The sequence below is a fragment of the Heptranchias perlo genome, chromosome 11, assembly GCF_035084215.1.
Source record: "Heptranchias perlo isolate sHepPer1 chromosome 11, sHepPer1.hap1, whole genome shotgun sequence".
Lineage (NCBI taxonomy): Eukaryota > Metazoa > Chordata > Chondrichthyes > Hexanchiformes > Hexanchidae > Heptranchias > Heptranchias perlo.
In genome coordinates, this window is record NC_090335.1 from 44,802,533 (window position 1) to 44,830,429 (window position 27,897).

A 27,897-nucleotide genomic window follows, 5' to 3' on the forward strand; every position below is an offset into this window, starting at 1 on the left:
ATAGAGAAAGCTGATGAGTGGGGAATGACTTGGCTTGGGTCTTTATAGTTTGTAACATTCCAAATGGCTGCGTTTGTTTTATTTATGTTCAAAAACAACAAGGAAAACAAATGATTTCTAAAAGCCATGGTGTTTTCTGGAAGGACAGCTCTGATTTGTCTGACAAATTTAATGACTTCTTTGAAGCAGTACCAGAGTGTATTGATAAAGGAAATGCAGTGGATGTTGTGTTTATGGATTTTCAAAAGGCCTTTAATAAGATGTCACATATGAGGCTTGTTGACAAAACTAAGGCACACAGTATTGAATGAATGTGGCAGTATGGATAGGAAGTTGGTGAAAGATAGGGAAGATAATGGTTAACAGATATTTTTCAGACTGAAGGGATGTAAACAGCGTGTAGCCCCAGTAGTCAGTATTGAAACCACTGCTTCGGTCTTCCCATTGTATAACTGGAGCAAATCGCAGCTGATCCAAGATTGGATGTTGGACAAGCAATCTGACAAAAGAGGCAATGGAAGAGTCAAATGAGATGGTAGAGTGGTAGAACTGGGTGTCATCAGCGAGCATGTGGAAGATGATCCCATGTCATTGGTGGATGATTCCAAGCAGCCACGTGTAGATGATGTGGAGATGCCGGTGATGGACTGGGGTTGACAATTGTAAACAATTTTACAACACCAAGTTATAGTCCAACAAATTTATTTTAAATTAAATTCCACAAGCTTTCGGAGGCTTCCTCCTTCGTCGGGCGGATGGTGGAAATGATAATTTCCACCATCCGCCCGACGAAGGAGGAAGCCTCCGAAAGCTTGTGGAATTTAATTTAAAATAAATTTGTTGGACTATAACTACGTGTAGATGAGGAAGAGGAGAGGGCCAAGGATAAAGTGGGGTTCGAAGAGAAGCTGTTGCTTGAGATGCTCTGGAAAGTTTCCTCTGCCCTATTAGTCGTAGACAGTTTGGGCTGGCTTGATCCATTTCCAGGGAGGCATAGTCTTTCAGCATAAATTGCTTTAATTTGGCACTTGCTGTTGAGGGGCCACAAGATTGTTGTAGGAAATGCAAAAATCTCACATTGGTGCATAAGGGATGCTGTTCTGAGGTTAGGGCTGGGGCAAGTTGTGACAGATTGGAGGGAGCTTTATTCTGTCTCTGTCAATACCTGACCTGTGATTGCTATGTCAGCATTGAGTCCCTAAAATTCCTCAGCATTAATATATATCATTGATTGTTGAAAACAATTTACGAAAAAAATTTAAAAATGTAATAGTGAAATTCCTTAATAAATGAACTGCACAATTAATCCTTATGTATCTTCCAATGATTTCAGGTTATTTAAACAAATCAAATAGCCTAGACAACAAATGCCATGGCCTCACTGACTCTCCGCCCCCCCCCCCCCTTTCACTTCAGTCAGCTGTTTAGTTTATTGGCCACAGCTTGGTGTCAAGCACTTGTTGTTTCCAGTGAGCAGGTTCGGTGCGCACTATTGACATTCTTTTATGTCTGTTGTTTGTGCAATAGACCGCAGAGGGAGCTGAGCTGCAGCTGCCTTTCTTCTCTCCGATCTATTTCAGTGCTGACCTGCAGTTTGATTCAACAGGATGGTGGCAGTTATGTGGCTGCTGTGCATCTGGCACATGGTAACTTCTCAACTTGCAAAATAGCTTCAAGTATCCTGAATCAGGAAACTGAAATGACTTCTGTCTCCCCACCTCCTGGGAAACGGCATCTACTTATTTGGGTGTGATGTTCGTGAGCACTTAAACATTTGATTTTTCTTATACAGTCTGATCACCCCATCCTCCCCAGTATAACTTGTTTGCCAACAAAACATTAAATCAAGCAAGTTATTCACTTAACCAGGTTCCACTGTATAAATAAACATAAGTGTTTTAATGTTTTTTTTAAAAAGCTGTGGATAAACACAAATTATTGTGCTTTTCTATGCTGTTTGTGGGACTATGCTGCGTGCAAATTGGCTGCAGTGTTTGCCTACATCACAACAGTGACTATACTGCAAAAGTATTTTGTTGGCTGTAAAGCACTTTGGAAAGTCCTGAGTTGCTATGTAAGTGAACAGATTTCAGATAGCTGAGTTTCTTCCTCTTCCTCAGCCTAATCTCTCTGCACCACTGCTGCCTCAAAACAAAAACTGGTGATTTTTTTTCTCCTTTTCCATAGATCTGTGCCTCTGAGAGAATGTGCTGGGAACATGCTCTCTAGACCTTTGACAATACCACTTAATAGTTATTAGGAAGTGCATATGAGGAGTTCTGGGTATCTAACGAATAACTTACTGAACAACTTAGCCATTAGAAGTAGGTTTAGATATGTAGGGGGGTTCTATGCCTTGTCAGCAATTTCCTATGATAACATTAAGATTGAGTGGATGTAATATACTTGGATTTTCAAAAGGCTTTCGATAAGGTACTGCATAGTAGACTCATGACTAAGGTCAGAGCATGTGGAGTCAGGGGACAAGTAGCAGAATGGATAGCAAACTGGTTACAAAACAGAAAAGAGAATAGGGGTTAAAGGTAGTTACTCAGACTGACAGAAGGTGGGAAATGGTGTTCCACAGGGATTGGTACCAGGACCACTGCTGTTCACCATTTACACAAATGATTTGGACTTTGAAATTGGAAGTACATTATCAAATTTGGTGGGGGGGGTGGGTATAGTGAAGACTATGACAAAATACAAGAAGGCATTAACAAAGTTGCAGAATGGGCATATAAATGGCAAATGAATTTCAATATAGATAAGTACTAGGTGGTGCATTTTGGCAGGAGGAATAAGGAGGCCACATACTCCTTGGGAAATAAGAGTCTAAACGGGGTAGAGGAGCAAAGGGATCTGGGGGTACAGATTCACAAATCATTAAAAGTAGCAATGCAGGTTAACAAAGCCATTAAAAAAAAGTGCAAACCAAGCACCGGGGTTCATTTCTAGAGGAATAGAATTTAAAAGTAGAGAAGTTATATTATACTTGTCTAGAACCTTGGTTAAACCACACTTGGAGACCAAAACTGAGTACAGTACTGTGTTACAAAAGGGATATAGAGGCATTGTAAAAGGTGCAAAAATGATTTACAAGGATGACACTAGAACTGAGAAGTTATAACTTATCAGGAAAGACTAAACACGTGACGTAATAAGGTCTTTAAAATTATGAAGGGGTTTGATATGGTAGATTTAGAGAAGGTGTTTTCATTTGTGGGGGAAGTTTTTAAAAAAACTAGTCAGAAATATAATATAGTCACCAATAAATCCAATCAGGATTTCAGGAGAAACTTCTTTACTCAGAGTGGTTAGAATGTGGAACTTGCTACCACAGAGTTGTTGAGGTGAATAGCATGGATACATTTAAGGGGAAGCTGGATAAACAGATGAGGGAGAAAGGATTAGAAGGGTATGCTGATAGGGTTAGATGAAGTAGGGAGGGAGGAGGATAGTTTGGAGTATAAACATTGGCATAGACTTCGGCATAGACTTCTTGGGCTAAATGGCCTGTTTCTGTGCTGTTAATACTATATAGCGTTAAGATCATGAGGTCATTGTGCTGTAAACCATGGGGACAGACTTGCATATGTCCACTCTAGAGCATGGGTAATAGGTACAATTTGGAGAGATTGCATTCCTGTTCCTAATTAAGAGCATGGGCAGTTGACCTGTATCCAGTATTCTAGTGCTTCTGTTGAACTGGCTAGTAAGATGTAACTTGTACAGATTTGCTTAACTTGTTTTTCTTTTATTGCCTCTCTTTCTCCTTTGGAAGCTGCTAACTTCTATTTGATATTTTGAGGTTTCAGCTAAGATTGAGAGCTTGTAGTACAGGGAATCAGTGGAGGTGACAGCCTATATCATATCATACTGTGTGGCACACACTATTCGACCAGCACACTGTAGCAGATGTTTGCTCTGCCATTCTTGCCTTTACAGTCTCTGATGTAATTTAGAACTACAAATAGCTATTCAAAAGAGCAGAACCTACTCTGCCTTCCCCAATCACTTTGTTTATGTAATGTCAGCACAGTTCTGCCAAGGGGACAGTTAGGGAGTTTAAATTGGGTAAGCGGGTTTCAGACCAAAAAGGTCTTTTATTGCAAGGTTACTGGGTTAATTCCAAATTATAAAACTGATCTTCAGTGAATCAACTTTTTATTTCACTTAATGTTATATATTTTGTACTTTGCAGATCTGTTCACAACTATCCAAACAGTGTAAACTTTCCTTGATCTAATGCAAGTTTACATCACACTGTCTGACAATCTCCTGTGACCATGCTTAGTGAAAACATATGTTAAAAGTCCCAATTGAAACATGTATTTGATTAATCAATGCAGTAATATCAGTACATTATATGTTTAAATTGTATAGGAGTATTTCATGTGTACGCACGGTGTTGTGGCTATTCGTAAATAATTAGGGGATTCTGTGACTGTTGGGTATATGACATTTTGCTTTATCCTAGTTTTATGAAAACTGTTGATCAGTTAATTTTGTGGCCTTTTTGATTATTGCATTGCTCCTAACAGAAATAGTGAATTCAGGTGATTTGTTTAAGGTTTGATGCAAAACTTTTATTATAAGTGCTAATGAGTAATTCATTGCAGTGGTTTACTTATTGAAAAAGTCATGTCGGAAATGATTGAGAAAAATAAAATCCATATATATTATGTATGCTGTTTTCATTTGAGCAAAACATTGATGACCACATTTTTGTGTGTGTGGTCAGTACTGGTAAGGCTGTCATTGTTAGTTAATTTTGGGTGGAGAGAAGGTATTTCTGAAATCTTGTATTAGCTAGTTATCTGGAGTTGCCTTTTAAATTCTAACTTTGTTAGTTAAATACTGTTGATGCATTCTGTAATATTGTCTAATTTCCTTGTCAACCTATACCTGAAAAAAGCTCATGGTTTCACTTTAGTGTTTGCAGTTGAAAAAGTAACTAAATTAACACTCATCTGTGATAGTTTAAATAATAATTGATGTGGTTTTTGTTGTGGCTGTCCTATGACTCATTTAGTTGTTTGAAAGTATTTCTGGCATGCAGTAAAATTTATTGTGGGTGGCTGTTGATAAAAGTGTGACTTACTAGTTAGAAACTGATCATTTGAATTTGTTTTGAGAGTTGTGTGAGAATTAAATCTAAAATTAAGTTGCAGGGTAGAAACTCGAGTTACCAACAAACCTTTCTAAAACTTCTGCCCTGAATTGCTTAATTTTCTCCCACCCTCTTTCCCTCTCTGGAAGGCAGTAAATCATGCTGGGAAACAGCTCCATGAATGCTAGCAGTTCTCTGGTACCTTGTTTAATTGGCTATTCTTCATATGTAAACCTAGACGGTGTTGGCAGTTATTTAACTCTGTGGAGTTGCAGCTAATCACAGTCCTGCCAAACACACAATTTCTACTAGGGAAGCCTGGCTGATTTGTTATCCTCTGTTCCCATCTAGGGACATTGAGGCCAATTTTTTGCTTTCACTCTTCCCAAGCTGAGAACTGCTAACTGTACAGACCAGTGATCAAACCTGCGATTTTCCTGATCTCTTTACCTACTGAGCTATTGGAATTGACCCTTTCTAAAGTTTTGACTGTCTTTTCAAGTGTGGTTTGACAACAAGAACATGCATGTTAACAAGCCTTCAAGTTATGATAAGAGAATGGGAAATCTAATCAGAAACATCACCCATGCATTCAAATTTAAACATCCCAGTACCTAAGAATAGCTACCCATTAGACAAAAGAATACTATACAGAAATGTTATAATTTGAAACAGGATGATATCCCTTTTTTGTCACATAACTTCATTTCTCCAGGAGATTATTTTTTTTTTTTCGTTCATGGGATGTGGGCGTCGCTGGCAAGGCCGGCATTTATTGCCCATCCCTAATTGCCCTTGAGAAGGTGATGGTGAGCCACCTTCTTGAACCACTGCAGTCCGTGTGGTGACGGTTCTCCCACAGTGCTGTTAGGAAGGGAATTCCAGGATTTGACCCAGCGACGATGAAGGAACGGCGATATATTTCCAAGTCGGGATGGTGTGTGACTTGGAGGGGAAAGTGCAGGTGGTGTTGTTCCCATGTGCCTGCTGCCCTTGTCCTTCTAGGTGGTAGAGGTCATGGGTTTGGGAGGTGCTGTCGAAGAAGCCTTGGCGAGTTGCTGCAGTGCATCCTGTGGATAATTGTAAACAATTTTACAACACCAAGTTATAGTCCAGCAATTTTATTTTAAATTCACAAGCTTTCGGAGATTTTCTCCTTCCTCAGGCAAATGTTTGCCTGAGGAAGGAGAAAATCTCCGAAAGCTTGTGAATTTAAAATAAAATTGCTGGACTATAACTTGGTTGTTTACAATTGTCAACCCCAGTCCATCACCGGCATCTCCACATCCTGTGGATGGTACACACTGCAGCCACTGTGCGCCGGTGGTGAAGGGAGTGAATGTTTAGGGTGGTGGATGGGGTGCCAATCAAGCGGGCTGCTTTATCTTGGATGGTGTCAAGCTTCTTGAGTGTTGTTGGAGCTGCACTCATCCAAGCAAGTGGAGGGTATTCCATCATACTCCTGACTTGTGCCTTGTAGATGGTGGAAAGGCTTTGGGGAGTCAGGAGGTGAGTCACTCGCCGCAGAATTCCCAGCCTCTGACCTGCTCTCGTAGCCACAGTATTTATATGGCTAGTCCAGTTAGGTTTCTGGTCAATGGTGAGCCCCAGGATATTGATGGTGGGGGATTTGGCGATGGTAATGCCGTTGAATGTCAAGGGGAGGTGGTTAGACTCTCTCTTGTTGGAGATGGTCATTGTCTGGCACTTATCTGGTGCGAATGTTACTTGCCACTTATGAGCCCAAGCCTGGATATTGTGCAGGTCTTGCTGCATCCGGGCTCGGACTGCTTCGTTATTTGATGGGTTGTGAATGGAACTGAACACTGTGCAATCATCAGCGAACATCCCCATTTCTGACCTTATGATGGAGGGAAGGTCATTGATGAAGCAGCTGAAGATGGTTGGGCCTAGGACACTGCCCTGAGGAACTCCTGCAGCAATGTCCTGGGGCTGAGATGATTGGCCTCCAACAACCACTGCCATCTTCCTTTGTGCTAGGTGTGACTCCAACTCAGTGCCATTTACATGGGACTGGCAAGTATCTTGCTTGAGTGATCTGACTGGAACAATGGTAATAAATCATTGCAGTTCCATTGCTCCACAGAATGAGTGGAACCCTTTTTAAAGTGTGATTCACCTGCAGGGATCACATATATATATATATTACACTTGTTGCAATCTCCTACATTGTGTGGCAAGAGCCACAGGTGTTGCATTGGTTGGTATCACATTCTTTGTTTGCCTTTGGCATAAATGATACGGCATAGCTTGGCTCCAACTATCCCAACTATATGCCCTCTGCGTATGTGAAGCAGTAAAGCTTTATGAGAAGCTTAATGTTCCCAGCTGATGTTTCATTATTTGACCCTCTGAGCTGGCAAGATGCAGATGGCTATCTTGTAGTGGATGAAGTGTGGCATGAAATGATTATGGTACTGCATTGGGCTGCTAGATGAACTGAAGTCTTGGGGATAAATGACCCTGGGAGCTTGAGTCAGTGCTTTCTGTGTCCACATGGATCCTGTGTAAGTTTGGTGTGCTGAGTCTGTCTCAGGCCTGCTTCGCTCATCTCTGGCTCCCTTGGATATTGTCAAGTGACTTGCTGCTATATTAAAGCACTGTGTCCCCTGCCAGTGGACAACCTTGCTTTCTAATCTTGTTCAGGTCAGTAAAACCTCTGCTCCTGCACATTGTTCTTGATGTCTGTTTTTTTTTCCAGGCTTAGCCTTCTCCCTATTAAGTAAAGTGGCTACAACTTAATCACTTAAATCATTTTAGCTAGCAAAGCATCACATGTTATGGATACTGAAACTCCTGCTTTCTTTACACCTGTCCAAATCAAATACTCCAATATTTTAGCTGAGGATCAATATGGGCAATCCTGCCTTCATTTATTAATTGCTTTGCACCAAACATGGGTGCACCAGTTTTAAAAACTACACCTGGTATTATATAAGCCTTCTACTGGCCACTTCTTCTGTGATGGGGCATAAGTATAGTGAAATATTGTCTCATAATCGATCTCAGTCTTCCTGACTCCCAGACAGCAATTGTTTGATTTGTGTCCCACCTTACTGCATCTGTATAACATTTAATTTCCCTTTTATTACTCCTCTGATCTGTTTGACACAATTTCACAGGGTGCAGGCTGATCATCCGGGTCAACGAATTTAGAGGATCTAACCTCATAACAGCCTGGCTCCTCAGTGCTGAAAATATCACTAAATGATTAATTTACCCAACCATCGGATTCAGGGTCCTGAGCTAAAAATCTGATAAATTGTTCTCTGGAAGTAATTCCAATATTAATTTATGTATTTATTTGTAAGACATGAGATTTTCCCCCTCTAACCACAATGTTAAGATTACCCATTTCTGTTGCCAGTTCTGTGTGACTGCAGTGCTGAGCTGTCTACAACCTTTTTAAATTTCTACCTGTAAGATTGCTTGTTTTACAACATCATAATCTGCATTGTGCATCAGATCTTTACTACAACTAACAGTAATGGCCTTTTTGTGTAAACTTTTGTATTCCACTTATGATGGTTTTCAAACAATTTAAAAGACCTTAAGAATGTAGCACCTGTTTAAAATTTGGAAAATGATGAGAGCCTTTAAAAGGAGTAGAGAGCAGAAAGCTAGGGCTCCAGGAATACAAAGTTTTTTTTTAAAAAAGCTAACTGGATCCTAGGTTTTATGAAGAGGAGCATAGAGTAGAAGAGCAGCAAGATAATAAACTTATATGAATCATTGGTTATGCTGCAGTTAAAATATTGTCAAGGTTTGGATGCCCTGCTTCAGGAATGTTAAGTCCCTGGAGAGGGTACAGAAGAGATTCACTTAGGTGATAACAGAGATGCAAGGTTTTAGTTCTGAGGAGAGAAAAACTGGAGCTGTTTTCATTAGAACAGAGAACATTAAGTGGAGATCTGACAGCGGTATTAAAAATTGAAGAGTTTTGCTTAGTAAATCGGGAAAAACTATATCCATTTGTCAGTGAGTTGGTAATTAGAGGGCATAATGTTAAATTCATCTCTTTCAACATTTAATTTATGTATTTCCTTGTAAGATTGTCCCCTCTAACTACAATGTTAATGTCACCCTATTTCGACTTCCAGTTCTCTGACTACAGCCTGAGCTTTCTGTAACTGTTCAAATTCGAAAAAGAGCAGAATTCTCCTGGTGGCCTGTGCACAAATTGGTTGACAGGTTTCCCTACACTACGTGTCATTTGTGAAAGTGATTAGCAGTATTTCAGTGCTGTGGCAGGGGCAGAAATCTGATTGGAGAGGTTCACGCTTGGAGATAGGATGATAGTTTGCAAGGACAAAGGGTATTTTTTTTAAGGAGGGGGTGATATTTTGAAAGGGAGTAGTGGGGTGATGAAACTGTTAACAATATCAACTAGCATGGGGCCAGGAAGGGAAGTTGGGTGGTCAGCAATTTAGTGGGAATAGAGTCGAGAGAGCTGGAGGTGGGCCTTATGGACAACATGAGTTGAAAGGGCATGAGGGGAGATGGGAGAGAAACTGGAGATAGGTGTGGGTTCAGGGCTAGAGCAAGGGGGAGGGGAAACCTTACCTTGGTGGGCAAGGGATGAGGGTTGCGGCAGACTCCGCTGAATGGATAGTCTCAATTTTAGTGACTAAGTCCATGAGCTCCTCGCATGTTATTGGTGAAATTTCCCCTCCCCGCATCAGTGCTCCTTGGAGACTTTTGGGGTAAAATTCAACGTCGGTGGGGGTGCAAAACAGGTGGTAAGGGATCGGCCGCTCGTTGTATACCCTGCCCGATGTTTTTTCTTTTCACTTGACTTCAATGGAAGGGGAAAATTGGGTGGGGTGTTTAACAAGCGGCCAATCCTGATGGCCCCTTTCGCATCCCCGCCAAAGTTGAATTTTGTCCCCTCTCAGTTAGATTGCCAAATTAGATGGAATTTAGTGTTGTGGATCCATGCCCACTAGAAGCTGGATTGAGACTACTGAAACTTATTTCATCTAGGCTGAACAGTGGGGTGAGGACAACTTTGGTGCTGTATAAAGACTATATCTGACCACGGATAGAATGCTATTTTTGTAATAATTAGAAAATCTCATTCAGGGTGGATTCACTTTCCTCTCTAGTCTAGTTCCTTCCATTGTTCACTCTGGATGCCTCCATACGTATCTGTACACTCTAATCTGACTGGTCATTGACATTCATCCATTTTCAATGATTACAATTTTCTGCATTTATTTTTCCTATTCTATCAAGTTCTCCAAGCATCACCTTTCCACACACTGTCATATTGGTTCTGGTGTTGGTACTCGCTTCAAAGTTGTGGGTTCAAGCCATACTTCAGGACTTGAACAATATAATGGTAACACTTCACTGCAGTAATGAGGGAGGGCTATATTGTCAGAGATGCCATTTCTTACGTGAGAAATCCTGCAACATGGAATTCTGGTGTCCTAGTCAACATTCTTTGCTTCAACCAATACTACCAAAAACAGACTAACTGGTCATTCATCTCACTTTGTGGGATCTTGCACAAATTGGCTATCATGTTTGCCTATGTTGACTGCACTTCAAAAGTAATTAATTGCAACATTCTTTGCTTCAACCAATACTACCAAAAACAGACTAACTGGTCATTCATCTCACTTTGTGGGATCTTGCACAAATTGGCTATCATGTTTGCCTATGTTGACTGCACTTCAAAAGTAATTAATTGTAAGTGAAGCACTTTGAGATGTCCTGAGGACTTAATGAGGTTTATTTGTAGTTTCTGATTTATTTGTTCCTCCTAGGCTGCTGGAAAAACCAAGTTATTTTCCTCGACTCATTTTCAGATCTAAAAGTAGGGATTAAATTTTGCATCTTGTAATTAGCAAAATATTTGCAGTTAGGATTTAACACTTGCCTAACAAAACCATTGAGTACTATTTTTAATATTCTGTAAACTAAATAAGAGCAAAAATTATTTGGAATGAAATTGGACAGGTATGTGTATTCAATAACATGAATTGCCACTTGTATGTATGAAATAGAGAAACTGTTCCCATGTCTTGAGCATATACTATGTAGCAAAAGCATTGAAAGTTTGAAAAACTCAGATTGTTAGCTTCAGTAAAGCAAGAATTCACTGAAACAAGTTGATAGTGGGCAATAGTGTATCCCCTTTTTCTTTAAAGTCCAACTGACACTAGGGAAGATGACACAAAGGTGACCTTCCCATTTACACAATCCTGCTAATCTGAGCTGTTCAGGGGCACAGACAGTGTTTCTATTTGTAGAACAATGGCTCTGATAGGGTGATGGCCTTCCTTCTCTGGTGGACTGGCCAGCACTGTTGGTGGTTGTCTGCTATTTACAAGGATTAGACAGATCTCCTTTGAAGTGATTTTTAATGTAATAGTCAAGATGTGCATTTCCCCTGATCGAGAACAGTACAGTTGGAATGCAGGGCAGACATTTTAAACTTGTCACAATACTATCAATCTACAAATTCTCAAAGATTTATAAAATACAACTTGACTCAAAACCAGTCGGATATCCAGTCACTCATGCAGTATGCAATGCCAGATAACTGGCATAATTTCGATTTACTGAAATCTGGTGACAACCCCGTTGCAATACTTGTTCTGTAGTAGTTTTGTTTTGGTCTTAATTCATCCATATATTTCAGCCTTGTATATCTATCTTTAAATTGTTTAACTTATTTCGTATTTTTCTCACTCCTCCTTTTTAAACCATTTTTTTCTTGACGACATTTTCCCCCCTTTTTCTTAAGATATTTTGACTCCTTCCTGGCTTACTATTCTACATGCTCCAGATCTCTGGTACCTCACTTTGGTGTGAGTCTTCATTTTGTGCGCTGACAGGTTATTTGATTACAAGGAGCATCACAGCCAAGTCCAATTCTGTATTTAAATGGAATCTGTTTTTATTTTAAAAAAATATTTGAACTCTAATTCTCACAATCAACTTTGGGATCAGTGGCTAAAATTGATGAACTATGTATGACAGTTGCAAAACTGTCAGTTGACTCCGGCCTATACCCCTTTCTGATGAAGCCAACATCCAAATTTAAAAGAACTTTGTTGTGTAGAACTGATTTGGAAATCAGTGCAAAGCCAACTTGAAAGCTGTGTATCTGACATTAACTCATTACAAAAAAAAAATAGTGATTTATACTTGCCTGCTGAATGAAAATCATAGTGCCTCTGGGTGACCATGTTTTGGAGCTCTCTAGTTCCTATTTATAGAATTTTATAGCACAGTGGCGGCCATTTGGTCCATCATACTTACGCTGGCTCATTGAAGGAGCTATATAATTAGTCCTATTTCCATGGCCTTTCCCCATACCTTTTTATAGAACCAGAGAGAGTCAAAAATTGGCTAAGAATACTTTGTACGAGGTATCCTCTTTATAGCATTCTTTCCATCCCTGCTCCTGCCTACGTAAGAGACATAACATTTTAAGTCTGTCCCAGGGAGTAGCAATGATGATGTAGGTTATGGATGTGTTGGGAGTGTGGCCTTGTTGGGGAAAACTGAAAATTGGCATTTGAGACTCGCTTGGATGTTTATGTGGAGGCATCTGATCTGAAGAAGTCATTATTGGCTGTTTCTGCAGCAATATCTAGTTGGTACAAACATACAATTTTACACACCTCAACTGATTCCAAACACTGATCTGGGTTTCCCTTTAGAATTTTTCTATAACACAACTGTACTCTGCAGCATTGGAGTGACCTAAAACAAAAAGTCTTGGATGGGATGGGAGATGAAATCCATATTATAAATGATGTCTCCCAAAAGATAGGAGATCTTAATCTAGTCCAGTGCAGCTACTACCCTGGCATCTACCCGACAAAGTGGAAAATTGCCCAGGTATGTCCTGTCCACAAAAAGCAGGACAAATCCAATCCGGTCAATTACCGCCCCATCAGTCTACTCTCAATCGTCAGCAAAGTGATGGAAAGTGTTGTCGACAGTGCTATCTAGCGGCACTTACTCACCAATAACCTGCTCACCAATGCTCAGTTTGGGTTCTGCCAGGACCATTTGGCTCCAGACCTCATTACAGCCTTGGTCCAAACATGGACAAAAGAGCTGAATTCCAGGTAAGATTGACTGCCCTTGACATCAAGGCAGCATTTGACTGAACGTTGCATCAAGGAGCCCTAGTAAAATTCAAGTCAATGGGAATTGGGGGGGAAAACTCTCCAGTGGCTGGAGTCATACCTAGCACAAAGGAGATTGGTAGTGGTTGTCGGAGACCAATCATCTCAACCCCAGGACTTCACTGCAGGAGTTCCTTAGGGCAGTGTCCTAGGCTCAACTACCTTCAGCTGCTTCATCAATGATCTTCCCTCCATCACAAGGTCAGAAGTGGGGATGTTTGCTGTTGATTGCACGGTGTTCAGTTCCATTCGCAACCCCTCAGATAATGAAGCAGTGTGTGCCCGCATGCAGCATGAATTGGACAACATCCAGGCTTGGGCAGATAAGTGGCAAGTAACATTCGTGCCAGATAAGTGCCAGGCAATGACCATCTCCAACAAGAGAGAGTCTAACCACCTCCCCATGCCATTCAACGGCAGTACCATTGCCGAATCCCCCACCATCAACATCCTGGGGGTCACCGTTGACCAGAAACTTAACTGGACCAGCCACATAAATACAGTGGCTACAAGAGCAGGTCAGAGACTGGGTATTTGGGGGCGAGTGACTCACCTCCTGACTCCCCAAAGCCTTTCCACCATCTACAAGGCACAAGTCAGGAGTGTGATGGAATACTCTCCACTTGGCCTGGATGAGTGCAGCTCCAACAGCACTCAAGAAGCTTGACACTATCCAGGACATAGCAGCCTGCTTGATTGGCACCCCATCCACCATCTTAAACATTCACTCCCTCCACCACTGGTGCGCTGTGGCTGTAGTGTGTACCATCTGCAGCAACTCACTAAGGCTTCTTCAACAGCACCTTCTTTTTGGAATTACTCTATATTAACATTTATTTAGCTATTAGCAATCACATTATCTTTTAAATATAAATGGCCCAAATGGGAAGAAGTGATTTAAGCAAGATTGGAACTGATTAACTGCTATTTGCCTGAAATAGATTCTCACAGTACACCTAACATTTTTGCAATTGTAAAGGCTCTTTTATAGTAAATTGAATTTAATTAACACTGTTACTATATAAATATTTCAGTTGCAGAAATTGTTATCTGTGTGAACTTTCTTTATATTTCAACATGATGTTGAAATTGAGAACAGGCAGCACAATAGGAAGGGGAAATCAGTTTGAGATTTCACTGGAACCACTGCAGTCCATATCATTTTAATTTCCAATTAAAGTTTTATCATTTTAATCACCCTAATATGGTATAAGTAATATGTGGGTAAGTGTAGGATAAAATCTATTAACCCTGGCACCAAAGCTCACTTGTGATTTTGTATGTATCTTAAGTTCAGTCCACTGTCTTTTCATTTTGTGCCCTTCATGTATAACTTCTAACTAATCTACTGTAAATAAAAATAGAAATAAATAAAATCCAAAACATGTTTTTAAAGGACTCCAAAAGAAACAAAATTGCTATGATTGCATGTGGGACACTGATTCCTATGATAGAAACTTCGAGATTGAGTAAATTTAGGCATTCATTTACTTTGGTCGTGTGAGGTGCAAAGTGAATTCAAATGTTTTACATATACTATTTAAAAAATTTCCATTGATTTGTTCACATAGTGGAGAGATCCAGAATTATGAAATGAGATCATGTCCCTAGCTTCTGTGCCCCGCTTCGACATCTGAATCCTGGTTTGCTCCTAAATATTAACCCTTAAACTCTGGAGGTAGGATGTAGTGCCATGATGTAGCTCAAAGAGCAGGTCTTTTATTACCGTACAATTTCATTCATTCTTTTGTTTTCTTTAGGCTATCCACTGCTTTGAGTCGGTGATCAAGAAGTGTGAGGGAAAAGTTGACCCTGAATTGTTTTGCCAGCTTGGTCATTTCAACCTCTTGTTGGAGGATTATCCAAAAGGTAAGCAATATTCTTTCCTGTATTTACACTTGTGCCCATTTATTTTTTGAATACAAACTGCAAGCCATGCTAAGGACAATGGTACAGCAGTATTGTCCTTTAGGTGATACAAATTGCAGGGTGTTAAAATTATAAAAGCCTAAAGGCATTGGGCAAAATGTCAATTGGTAGAGGGTGCCATGCCATAATATTTGGGGATACTTTTGGATATTGTGTTTATATCACTGGGAATTTTGTCAAAATAAAGTGAACTGAGTTTGAACAGTTTGCAAATTACTATCCACTTCAGGAATTGGTTTTGTTTTAACAGGGAACTCTTGCACAGAGGGACCAAGAAGAATGTAGAATGTGAGAAATGGAAATGTTGCGATGGGGGTTGGTGCTGATGGTATGGTTCAGGCACTTGTAGCTAGAAAACAAACAAGGTGCAGTAACTGAAAATAACTAGGAAATTTTACAACCCCTTTTAACCACAAGGCACACCAGTTCTGATTTGGATCCAGTTATAGGACATTTTCACTTTGGTGCCAGTAGGGCTAGATTAATTTGTGTTTCAAATTTTGACCATTTTCTCTGCCAAGCAACATGTATATTTTTTAAAAAATGTAAAAGCTCTTTGTTCCTTTTGTAAACTAGTTGGCTTTCTCTATCCTGTCCTCTTTCATGGGGTTCTAACCCTAATCGTCTAAGCATCTGTTGCACCTTTCTCTAGAAGATGCCTTGCTTCCCAACAATACACTTGAACATCAGGTTAACCTGTGATACTCTTGGACTAAAATTGTTGTCAATTCTAGAAATTTGATCCGCAATTTCAAATGGTGGTGAGATATAACTTTTACACCTATTTAATTTGGCACAATGATTGCAGCCCACTGTTTTATCAAAACCATGTTCGGGGCTCATTGGTTAGCACATGAATTGTGCCTTGGGGCTTGAAATGCCACAGGATACTAGTGTATGAATGCTTAACCTGTTAACAATTTAACAGGTAATTTCTCTCCCTCTCTCTGTAAGAAACCATTGTAGGGTTTTGTGCTCCACATGTTTGGGTTGTAGAGAGGCTGTTACTATCCTGCATCTAACCGGTCTGAACATGCAAGAATGATAAATGTCCCTACCAGAACAGAATGTGTGCTCTACTTAGGCAAACAAACTCTACCAATATGGATTTCTCAGTAACTTTGTTTGGAGACTCTCAAATGTGGTGGTTGGTTATCTTGGATGTCACACATCCAGTTGACCAAAAATAAAATCAATTAGAGGTGTCCCAAAGCCACACCATTTGGAATGGTTGCCGAAAAAATTGGTTTTCAAAAAAAGTTTTCAGTGGTCATTGTAATTCTCAGAGAAAATGAAAAACCACAACTCTGTCCTCCACATCGGCTTTCCCTGATCTCGTCCCCAAAAAGGCCTCTGCTACTATCCCTGTCCTCGTGCTCCAGACTTTTCTGCTCCCAGACACAGCCTGCTGTGAAGTTTGTCAATTGCCAGATTTGCACTTCCCAAGATTGCCTTACTGCACAGCAGTCTGCTTCATTGAACTCCCCTGCCCACTTGCACTAGAGCCCCATTCCTCCCTGCCCAAGCCATTTGCTGAGACCCATTCCTGTTGGCTCAGTCCATGAACAGCCACTTTGTTTCTTCCTCAAGACCTCCTCGTTCCTTCCCTTCCAGGTCTCTGCCTCTCTTCCAACCCCCAAGTTATTCTTTCACCTACGTGTGTTGTCTCATCTACCAGGTATGTTAGCGGATGTCTTTGAATCTGGCTCAATTGCAGCAGGATGACATCCAGTCTTCAGTGGACATGAATTTCTGGCCCTTCCCCACTCCCTTCCATCCCGAGCCCCGACCGCTGATTTCTCATCCATATGTGAATGAGGGGAGGAGAGATGAAAGAGGGTGACGGTAACAAGTGAGTCAAGGATATAGTCAGTGACTGTGTTTGAGAAGCATACAGAGAGAAAAAGAATAGAAGACAGAGAAGCAAACAAAGAATTAAGAGTAGAACGCAATCAAAAATAGTTGTATTAACCGGGGAGAGATTGCAAACATTTTTGCCATATGAAATCAAATTTAGTTTACAGAATAGACCAAGTAGGGTGTTGCATCTCCTGCTCTTTTTCAACCGTGGTTATGTCCCATACTATGGGGTTTTGCGTTTCGCCATGTCTTTTTAGCCATTGCAGTTCTCAATTTTTGCTTACAAGAGGTTGCTGGTTATTAGACTGTTTTTGAAGAAGAGATCCTTGATGGGAATTGGTGTGTCAGTGCTGATGGTATTTTCAAGAATTTATCCAATATTCATTTTTGGGAATCCAAAGAATATATTAAAAATTGGAACAAATTTAAATCTTGAGATTATTTTTACAGTTTTTAAAGTGTTCAGCAATTAATGTTTTGAGTTCCTCCATTTGTTGCTAAAATATTCAATGTTGTGGTTAAATACTTAGTAGGTAGATGAGAACTGCAATTATGAATGAAGACTATGCCACCTCTTTTCAGGACTTTTTTTATTCGTTCATGGGATGTGGGCGTCACTGGCGAGGCTAGCATTTATTGCCCGTCCCTAATTGCCCTTGAGAAGGCAGTGGTGAGCCGCCGCCTTGAACCGCTGCAGTCCGTGTGGTGAAGGTTCTCCCACAGTGCTGTTAGGTAGGGAGTTCTAGGATTTTGACCCAGCGACGATGAAGGAATGGCAATATATTTCCAAGTCGGGATGGTGTGTGACTTGGAGGGGAACGTGCAGGTGGTGTTGTTCCCATGTGCCTGCTGCCCCTTTCCTTCTAGGTGGTAGAGGTCGTGAGTTTGGGAGGTGCTGTCGAAGAAGCCTCGGCGAGTTGCTGCAGTCGTTAAATTTCATTTAATGTCTTTTCAATATTTGTTACTCAGATTGATTGTGGGACTATGCAATTTTTAATATCCACCCAACTACCACTCCTGAACCCACATGTCAGCTGACATAATTAATGATCCTTTCCACAGGAGCCATCCCTCTTTTTAAAATTGCTATCATCACCTCTTACTCTGAAACCCACCCTTGACCCATCTGTGTTTTTTAATTATAATTCCATCTCGAACCTCCCTTTCCTCTCTTGGGTTCTGGAGTGTATCATAGCTTCCCTGCTCTGTGCCCATCTCCAGGGATTCTCTGTTTAGAATCTCTCCAGTCTAGCTTCCATCTGTCACAGCACTGAGTGAGACTGCCCTGACCAAAATCATGAATGACATTATCTGATGTTGAGACCGTGATGTGTTGTCTCGCCTAATCCTCCATGATTATTTAATGTGGTTTATTATATTGTCTTCTACCAACCTCCCCCAAGTTCATTGTCCAGTTCTGTGGGACAACCTTGCATGGTTCCACTCCTACTAATCTGGATTCGGGTAGCGCATCTATAGCAATGGCTTCTCTTCCCTACCCTACTAGATTAACTGAGTAGTCCCCAAGGGTCTATCCTTCTTCCTCTCCTTTTCCTTTTCCATCCCTCAGTGACATCATCAGGAGGCATGGGGTCAGCTTCCATATGTTTGCCGATGATGCCTCTCCACCACTTTTTACCCATGAGTACCCCTGTGCTGTAAGACTGCCATCAAGTCTTGAATGTGTCACAACTGCCTTCATTTGAATATCGGGTAGACCAAATCCATGGGTTTTGGTGCTCGCCACAACTCTGCTCCCTTGACATGACTCCCTCGCCCACCCACCCACCCAAAAATCTCAATCGTGTTCAACAAGGCGCCACAGCTGTGGCATCCTGAGCTGAGCCCTGCCTTATCTTCTCTACTGCAGGATCTCCCATTCATGTTTGTCACCTGTCGAAGTGATTTATTTTAATGTCGCCCTTGCTGTTCTTACTTTGACTATGCTCCATAAACATTGACTTGTCCAAAATGTGATTGCTCGTATCCTGCCCTGGACTAAGTCCTGCTTGTCCAAAAAAAAGCCCTAAATCAAAAGCAAAATACTGTATGTGCTGGAGATCTGAAATAAAAACAGAAAATGCTGGAGAAGCTCAGATCTCCAGTATCTGCAGTATTTCGCTTTGGATTTAGCATTTAATTCATGGCCGCTTCTCTTCCCGGAATGCCCACCTTGAAGTTCTGCTCTTCTCTCCGACTGGATATCCATTTGTCTCTTCTACCTTGTTCACCTTCATTGCTTTCTGTTTCACTTCTCGTGTTTGAAGAGGTTTCTTCCAAAACTCATTTTCACTGCCACATCTCTTTCCTCAGCAACTGTCTCCAGCTCTGATTTATTCCACGTGGTTTCCAACTGAAATTCCACCCTTCAGCATCTTCCAGTTCTGACGAAAGGGCTTCGAGGTGAAATGTTAACTGTTTCTTTCTCCACAGATGCTGCCTGACTTTCTGAGCTTCTCCAGCATTTTCTGTTTTTATTATATTTTTAAAAAAAGCCCTGCTTGTCCAATCACTTCTGTCCTCATGAGCCTATGCTAGCCTGCTGTCCTCCAGTGCATTAAATTTAAAATCCTCAAATTTGGAAGGATTCATACTGGCACATGTTGCCTGTTCTCTTCAGATTCTGCCTGACCTGAGTGTTTCCAATGTTTTCTGTTTTTGTTTCAGATTTCTACTATTTTGTTTTTTGTTATTTTGAAAATCTTATGGAATAAAGGTAATTCAGATTTTTTTTCTTTTTTGCCTTTCAGCATTATCTGCATACCAGAGGTACTACAGTTTACAGTCGGACTACTGGAAGGTTTGTACCGTTTGAATGATTCTTGCTGGAATTTAACCAGATAGCATTTATTGAGCAGTTATTTGTATATTTTGCATTCTCAAGCCACTAACGGCTAAAGATTTGTTTTCTTCTCCTACCCCATCAATCCCATTATTTGTGCTACTGTGCTGCTATTACCTTTGTTGCTAAAAATATAGAAATGATAGCACAGGAGGAGACCCCCTTTAAGTATTGGAAACTTCTGGATTATCATTGCGACAAATACGTAGCAGTTTTATCTTGTTTAAGTAGATTCTAGTTTAAGTAGATTCATGTATGAATCTTGTATGCATGGTGAAAGCATATGTATTGTAAACAATTGCCGTAATCCTTCAACATTAATATTTTAATAATTCTATGCTTTGGTGAGTGGGACAAGCCATAGAGTTGCCAAGGGCAAGACTGGTCACCCTCATTCTACTTTTGTACTCAGCTGAGTTCCAGTCGCTGTTCTGGGTGATGTAGCAGAAGTTATTCATTATAGGAATATGTTCTAATTGTCTTCTGTTTGTTCCAATTTTAACTGATGCTGACCATACAACTGGGCAAGATTAATTCAGTATAAAGTACAGTGGATCTGAAAGTTCGCCACCAAGATTAACAGATGTGTGACTGAAATTTCTGTAATTATCTAGATTCATTTATAAGGCTCCAACAGCTCCAGTTTTTAAATTTCAGTTAGCACCATTTTGTCTTGTTAGTCTAAATAATTTTTTTGTTTTTCAAGGACTTAAAAATAAATACAAACCAACAAAATTGCATTTATATACTGCTGAATTTTCGGAATGTAATGTTCTCCCCTCCTTCAGTGCTTCCCAGTTATAGATATAGATGTGCATGATCAGCTACTCCATGCAAGAATTGAACAGACAAGAGCTTTGTACATTAAGGATAATGTGAAAATTAAAAATGGTGTAAAATTAAGTAATCCTAATTTAAATCACAGACTGCCCAGTAGGATTCGGCACATTTTTTTGGCCAACAAGGTTTCTGACACGAGTAAGAATCAATTGTGTTTGAGTCCAAATGAAGCTAATGAAAATTTATACATATATTTTCTGTTTTCCCAAAATGGAGTGTACATGCTCCCTGTAGGGACAGACTCCACTTACCTAAGTCCAGTGAGTTTAAGCACATGTGGCACAGCCAAGGCTAGGGGACCCCCAATGATTTGTAGTACTACTAGAACAATACCAGCTAAAACTGTTCAGTATACCAGCACAGAGTACTAATGCACTTCCTGTCCAGCAAGGTGCATCCCATTAGTTAGAGCATTAATTTTCAGGGTTAATCCAAAGGGCTGTTCTATCCCTGTAAATTCCATTGGTGATCCAGGCTTGTTGGTCAATCATAAGTACCCTTGATTATTGTGGATCTGCCTGGATCAGTTATTGGATTATTGCAAATGCCACAGAGGGTTGATTTGTTTCAGAACTTGCATTATGGAGCCATCTTGACCCAAAAGGAATCCTGCTTACCCTCCTTCTCAAGGATAGTCATTATTTGGTCATTGCACAACTGACAGCCATGGGTTTGAGCCCTCCCCAGGTGGACTGAAGGTACTAGGAGCAACATGGTGAGCAGCACAAATCATCAAGTATTGTGAGAGTGCATTGCCGCCAATCTTCCTGCCTATACTATGGACACACATCATACCCTGTTGAATGATAGTTCCACCAGTTGGAGGCCCAGAATTTCAACAGGAGCTGCTTCCCCCTTTGCAGTCAAGCAAGGATATATGCGTGCCTGTTTCCAGGTAAAGCTCTCCAGCCTCCTATAAAGATATGACAACCTTTATGATGAAATAATAAGGGTATGTTAAGACAATGTTGTAATTAAGGCCGACTTCAATCAACTCAACTTAATGTAACATAAAATGGGAATTCCTTAATGGAAGTAATGTAACAGAGTTAGAACTAGTGAGTTTGGTACAAGATTGCTTTTTGACCTAATGTATTGGAGATTCCAGTAAGTGTAACTTATATATGAATCTGTTTCTTAAAATGATCCAGATTAATTGACTAGCACTTTCAAAGAGCTGGCGTAGGCACATAGAAACATAGAAAATAGGAGCAGAAGTAGGCAATTCAGCCCTTCGAGCCTGCTCCACCATTCAGTACGATCATTGCTGATCCTCTATCTCAATACCATATTCCTGCTCTCTCCCCATACCCCTTGATGCCTTTTGTGTCTAGATATCTATCTAGCTCCTTCTTAAATATATTCAGTGACTTGGCCTCCACTGCCTTCTGTGGTAGAGAATTCCATAGGTTCACCACCCTCTGAGTGAAGAAATTTCTCCTCATCTCAGTCCTAAATGTCCTACCCTGTATCTTGAGACTATGACCCCTTGTTCTGGACCCCCCAGCCAGGGGAAACATCCTCCCTGCATCCAGCCTGTCTAGCCCAGTCAGAATTTTATATGTTTCAATGAGACCCCCTCTCATTCTTCTAAACTCGAGTGAATACAGGCCGAGTCGACCTAATTGCTCCTCATAAGACAGTCCTGCCATCCCAGGAATTGGACTGGTGAACCTTCGCTGCACTCCCTCTATGGCAAGTCTGTGCTGTAGCATACTATGATAGAGAGCATCCATAATATCAAAGTACTGCAATTTCCAGGGGCTAATGACTTCATAATTAAATTTAAGATGGTTTTGCAATCTGCACCAGTGAAGACTTGAATTGATTTTAAAACAGCAAACCAAAGGAATAGAAAAAAAACTACACAAATTGAATAGTAAATTAAATTATCCTGTCTAGCAAATACTTCTGTAAAATATTCATTTACTATTTTAACTATTTTACCATCTTTAACTTCACTGCCATTTTTGGCATAAGACTTCTTCCTTCCATCTGCCCTTTTCACAGTCATACTGAAAGAACTCATTAACCATACCTTCACTTATGCTTACTAATGCCCTTCAGTTCCACGTACCTCTGTTGTCTCAAAGACCAACCATCTCCTGAAACCCATCTACCCTCACCTTAAACGGCAAATGTGAGCAACTCGTGGATTTCGTAGTACTGAAAATCGAAACCATCCGCGCAGCACCCTCCACTGCTTCCTCGTCCTCTTATCCCTTTTCTAACCTTTCCCCTGTTGCCTGCTCACTCTAATCCTCCATCCTCACCTTTTTGTATTTTTCTCCCCTATCTCACCCTCCCGCCTTATTCAAACTCATCTCATTCATGAAACCCATCATTTGCTCACTCAATCCCCTCCCTACTCAAATATTGCTCAGTTATCTTCCTTTTCTAGCTCCCATGCTAGCAGGCATTGCCAATGATTCCTTGGGCAGTATCTCCCTCCTCTTAAAAACCACTGTCATCATGCGCTTCCTTTTATTAAAAAAAAGTGCACTTGACCTTTTAGCTACTTTTGTAATTCTTGCCACATCTCCAACCTTCCTCTTCCCCTCCAAGGCCCTTAATCTCCTTTTTAAGGCCATTGAATGTGCTGTCATCTTCCAGCTCTGTGCTTGCCTCTCAAAACTTAATTTGCCCCGCTAGATTCTCTTTTAACAGTTATGATTGTGTTTTATTTAACATGTTGGTTGCACTATCCTCCTTCAACTCCTCTTCTAAATCTGGAGTAATAGCCAAGACGCTTGTCTGACATCAAATCTTGGATGAGCCACCACTTCCTTCATCTCAACATTAGGAGGATTGAAATCATTGTCTTTGCTCCTGTCACATGCTCTGGTCTCTTGCCTCTGATTCCACCCCCTTCCCTGGCCATTCACTTGAACCAGGCAGTTCATACTCTTGGCATATTAATCAATCCTGAACTGGTCTTTAAACCGCACATCCTATCAAGATTATTTACTCCCATCTCCAACGTTGCCCTCCTCCACCCCTACCTTAGCCCCTGCTTGTATGTGCCTTTGTCACTTCTAGTCTCAGCTATTTCAACACCTTACTTGCTGGTCTCCCATCCTCTTTCCTCCATAAACTCCAACTTTCCTAAACTCGGCTGCTTTTGTCCTGTCCCGCGCAAATTCTCATTTGTCCATCACTTCCATCTTGTGACCTTCACTGACTCTCATTTCCCAAAATATTGTTTAATATTCTTGTCCTTGTTTATAAATCTCAGCTAAATGCTTTGATTCCGGCCTTCTATTCATCCCCTGGCCCACATTAGTCACATTGATCCTACTTTTTGGGAATTCTCACTCAAGATGTCTGCCTCTCTTTCCACATTTAAAAAAAAATTCTCAAAATCCATCTCTGCAGCCAAGTTTTTTGTCCCATCTCTTAATCTCAATTTAATATTTGTTCCAATTGCCCATCTGTGAAGTACCTTGGGATGTTTTCTACATTAAAGGCTCTGTACAAATTCAAATTGTTGTTCATGCTGTCTGCTTTAATGGCCTTTCCTAGTGACTTATTGCACAGTTCTATTGCCCTTGGGTAAAAAAGGTATGACTTTCCTTCACGCTCCTAAATTCCCCATTGGTATCTGTTCACTGATATTTGAACACTGCACCATTATGAGCATTTTGCTTTGATTAATTTTGTCAGTCCCCTTCATCATCTTGCAAATGTTAATCAAGGTTACCTCGAAGTTTGGGGACAAAGATGTGTGGGCAGATATTCCAATTATCGGAATGCCCCTTAGTCATCAGAACTTTCTGAATTTCTTCTGATCTGAATCCAAAAACAAATTGATGACCTCAAATCTGCAACATTGAGAGGGATTACCAAATTCCTTCCAATGAAGATACATGCTAATTCATGACCTGTGCTGGCATGAAGTGCACTTCTGATATCAAGAGCCAGTGAAGCCACTTATGTATCCCAATTGTTGTGGTTATGGCCTGTGTAGGCTTTTATGACAGTCGAATCAAACAGAATGCAGCAAACAGTTGCTGTCGTGGCATTTAATTCCAAGTGCCTCTGTTGACTCTCAACACTGCACTTGACTGACAAGGGTACATCATTTCCACCAGGTAAGTTGAAGCCCTGAAGAGCAGAAATAATTCCTGTGCTAGCTTCCTCAGCTGTTGAGCCCCATAGCAGGAAATACCTCTATCCTTTTGGAGAAGAAATTAATAAATACCGATAAGTAACAGTTATCCTTCTGGGATTGGTGAAGTGGCCCAACAAACTCCTTCCCCAGGTACTCCCATGGAGTCTTAGGCTTTATAGCAACCATTACCCCTCTGTTCGAGCCTGCTGTAATAGTTTTGAAACATGACCTATTTGACAAGACTTTATGCAAGTATTGACATCTTTTCTCCTACCTGACCAGTAGGCTTGTTGGTGGGCTCATAGCATTAGAGTCATAGAGTTATACAGCACGGATAGAGGCCCTTCGGCCCATCGTGTCCGCGCCGGCCATCAGCCCTGTCTACTCTAATCCCATATTCCAGCATTTGGTCCGTAGCCTTGTATGCTATGGCATTTCAAGTGCTCATCCAAATGCTTCTTGAATGTTGTGAGGGTTCCTGCCTCCACAACCCTTTCAGACAGTGAGTTCCAGACTCCAACCACCCTCTGGGTGAAAAAGTTCTTTCTCAAATCCCCTCTAAACCTCCCGCCTTTTACCTTGAATCTATGTCCCCTTGTTATAGAACCCTCAACGAAGGGAAAAAGCTCCTTAGTATCCATCCTATCTGTGCCCCTCATAATTTTGTACACCTCAATCATGTCCCCCCTCAGCCTCCTCTGCTCCAAGGAAAACAAACCCAATCTTCCCAGTCTCTCTTCATAGCTGAAGCGCTCCAGCCCTGGTAACATCCTGGTGAATCTCCTCTGCACCCTCTCCAAAGCGATCACATCCTTCCTGTAGTGTGGCGACCAGAACTGCACACAGTACTCCAGCTGTGGCCTAACCAGTGTTTTATACAGCTCCATCATAACCTCCTTGCTCTTATATTCTATGCCTCGGCTAATAAAGGCAAGTATCCCATATGCCTTCTTTACCACCTTATCTACCTGTTCCGCCGCCTTCAGGGATCTGTGAACTTGCACACCAAGATCCCTCTGACCCTCTGTCTTGCCTAGGGTCCTCCCATTCATTGTGTATTCCCTTGCCTTGTTAGTCGCTCCAAAGTGCATCACCTCGCACTTTTCCGGGTTAAATTCCATTTGCCACTGTTCCGCCCATCTGACCAACCCATCTATATCGTCCTGCAGACTGAGGCTATCCTCCTCGCTATTTACCACCCTACCAATTTTTGTATCATCAGCGAACTTACTGATCATACCTTTTACATTCATATCCAAGTCATTAATGTAGACCACAAACAGCAAGGGACCCAGCACCGATCCCTGTGGTACCCCACTGGCCACAGGCTTCCAGTCACAAAAACAACCTTCGACCATCACCCTCTGCCTTCTGCCACTAAGCCAGTTTTGTATCCAAAGTGCCAAGGCACCCTGGATTCCATGGGCTCGTACCTTCTTGACCAGTCTCCTGTGGGGGACTTTATCGAAGGCCTTACTGAAATCCATGTATACCACATCCACTGCGTTACCCTCATCCACACGCCTAGTCACCCCCTCAAAAAATTCAATCAAATTAGTCAGACATGATCTTCCCTTGACAAAGCCATGTTGACTATCCCTGATTAATCCTTGCTTCTCCAAGTGGAGACTAATTTTGTCCTTCAGAATTTTTTCCAATAATTTTCCTACCACTGATGTTAGGCTCACTGGCCTGTAGTTCCCCGGTTTTTCCCTACTCCCCTTCTTGAATAATGGTATTACATTAGCGGTTCTCCAGTCCTCTGGCACATCCCCTGTGGCCAGAGAGGTTCTGAATATATGTGTCAGAGCCCCTGCAATCTCCTCCTTTGCCTCACACAGTAGCCTGGGATACATTTCGTCCGGGCCTGGGGATTTATCCATTTTTAGGCCTGCTAAAACCGCCAATACCTCCTCCCGCTCGATGTTAATATGTTCGAGTATATCACAGTCCCCCTACCGTATTTCTATGTCTACATCGTCCTTCTCCATAGTGAAAACAGATGCAAAAAATTCATTTAGAACCCCTCCTACATCTGCCGGCTCCACACACACATTGCCATTTTTGTCCCTAATGGGCCCTATTTTTTCCCTAGTCATCCTCTTACCCTTAATATACTTATAAAACATCTTAGGATTTTCCTTTATTTTGCTCGCCAGTGTTATTTCATGGCCCCTCCTTGATCTCCTAATTTCTTTTTTAAGTATCCCCCTGCACTTTTTGTACTCCTCTAGGGCTTCCTCCGTCTTTAGCCTTTTGTATCTGCCAAAAGCCCTCCTTTTTTTCCTAATCCATTCTCGTATATCCCCTGACATCCAAGGTTCCCTGGAGTTCTTGGAACCACCCTTGACCTTTACGGGAACATGTTGCCATTGTATGGTCTCAATCTCCCTTCTGAAAGACTCCCATTGCTCCGATGCGGATTTTCCTACAAGCAGCTGATCCCAGTCCATTTTGGCCAGATCCTGCCTTATCCTATTAAAATTGGCCTTCCCCCAATTTAGAACCTTTATTTCCGGCCCCTCCCTGACCTTTTCCATGACCACCTTAAATCTCACCGAATTATGGTCACTCTCACCAAAGTGCTCACCTACTAGCACTTCTTCCATTTGGCCGGCCACATTCCCTAGAATTAGGTCCAGTACCGCCCCCTCTCTTGTAGGACTTTCTACATGCTGGCTCAAAAAGCTCTCCTGGATGCACGTTAAGAATTTTGTACCCTCTAAGCCTTTTATACTCTGAGTATCCCAGTTAATATTGGGGAAGTTGAAATCCCCCACTATTATGACCCTATTATTTGCACAATTTTCTGAGATTTGCCTACATATCTGTTCCTCTATCTCCCCCTGACTGTTTGGGGGCCTATAGTACACTCCCATCAAAGTGTTTTGAGATAGCCAAGCGTCCGATCTTGGGACTTTTCAGGCACTTGCAGCTTTAGGTGGCTGCATTCGGATTCATATTTTGCCTGTTCTGTTTAGCACGGTAGTATACAATATCCTTTTTCACTAGCTGACCTGTTGACTCACTC

The 27,897-nt window shown here is 41.3% G+C and overlaps 1 protein-coding gene across 3 annotated transcripts in view; it reads left to right on the top strand.

Annotated features, from left to right (window-relative positions):
- Window positions 1-27,897, top strand: part of kdm6a (lysine (K)-specific demethylase 6A) — a 230,591-nt gene that overhangs the window by 41,964 nt on the left and 160,730 nt on the right. For all 3 annotated transcript variants that reach the window (XM_067992901.1, XM_067992902.1, XM_067992903.1), the window contains exons 3-4: window positions 15,045-15,153; window positions 19,824-19,873. In XM_067992901.1, the coding sequence (XP_067849002.1) occupies window positions 15,045-15,153; window positions 19,824-19,873 (159 nt within the window). The remainder of the gene's footprint in view (window positions 1-15,044; window positions 15,154-19,823; window positions 19,874-27,897) is intronic.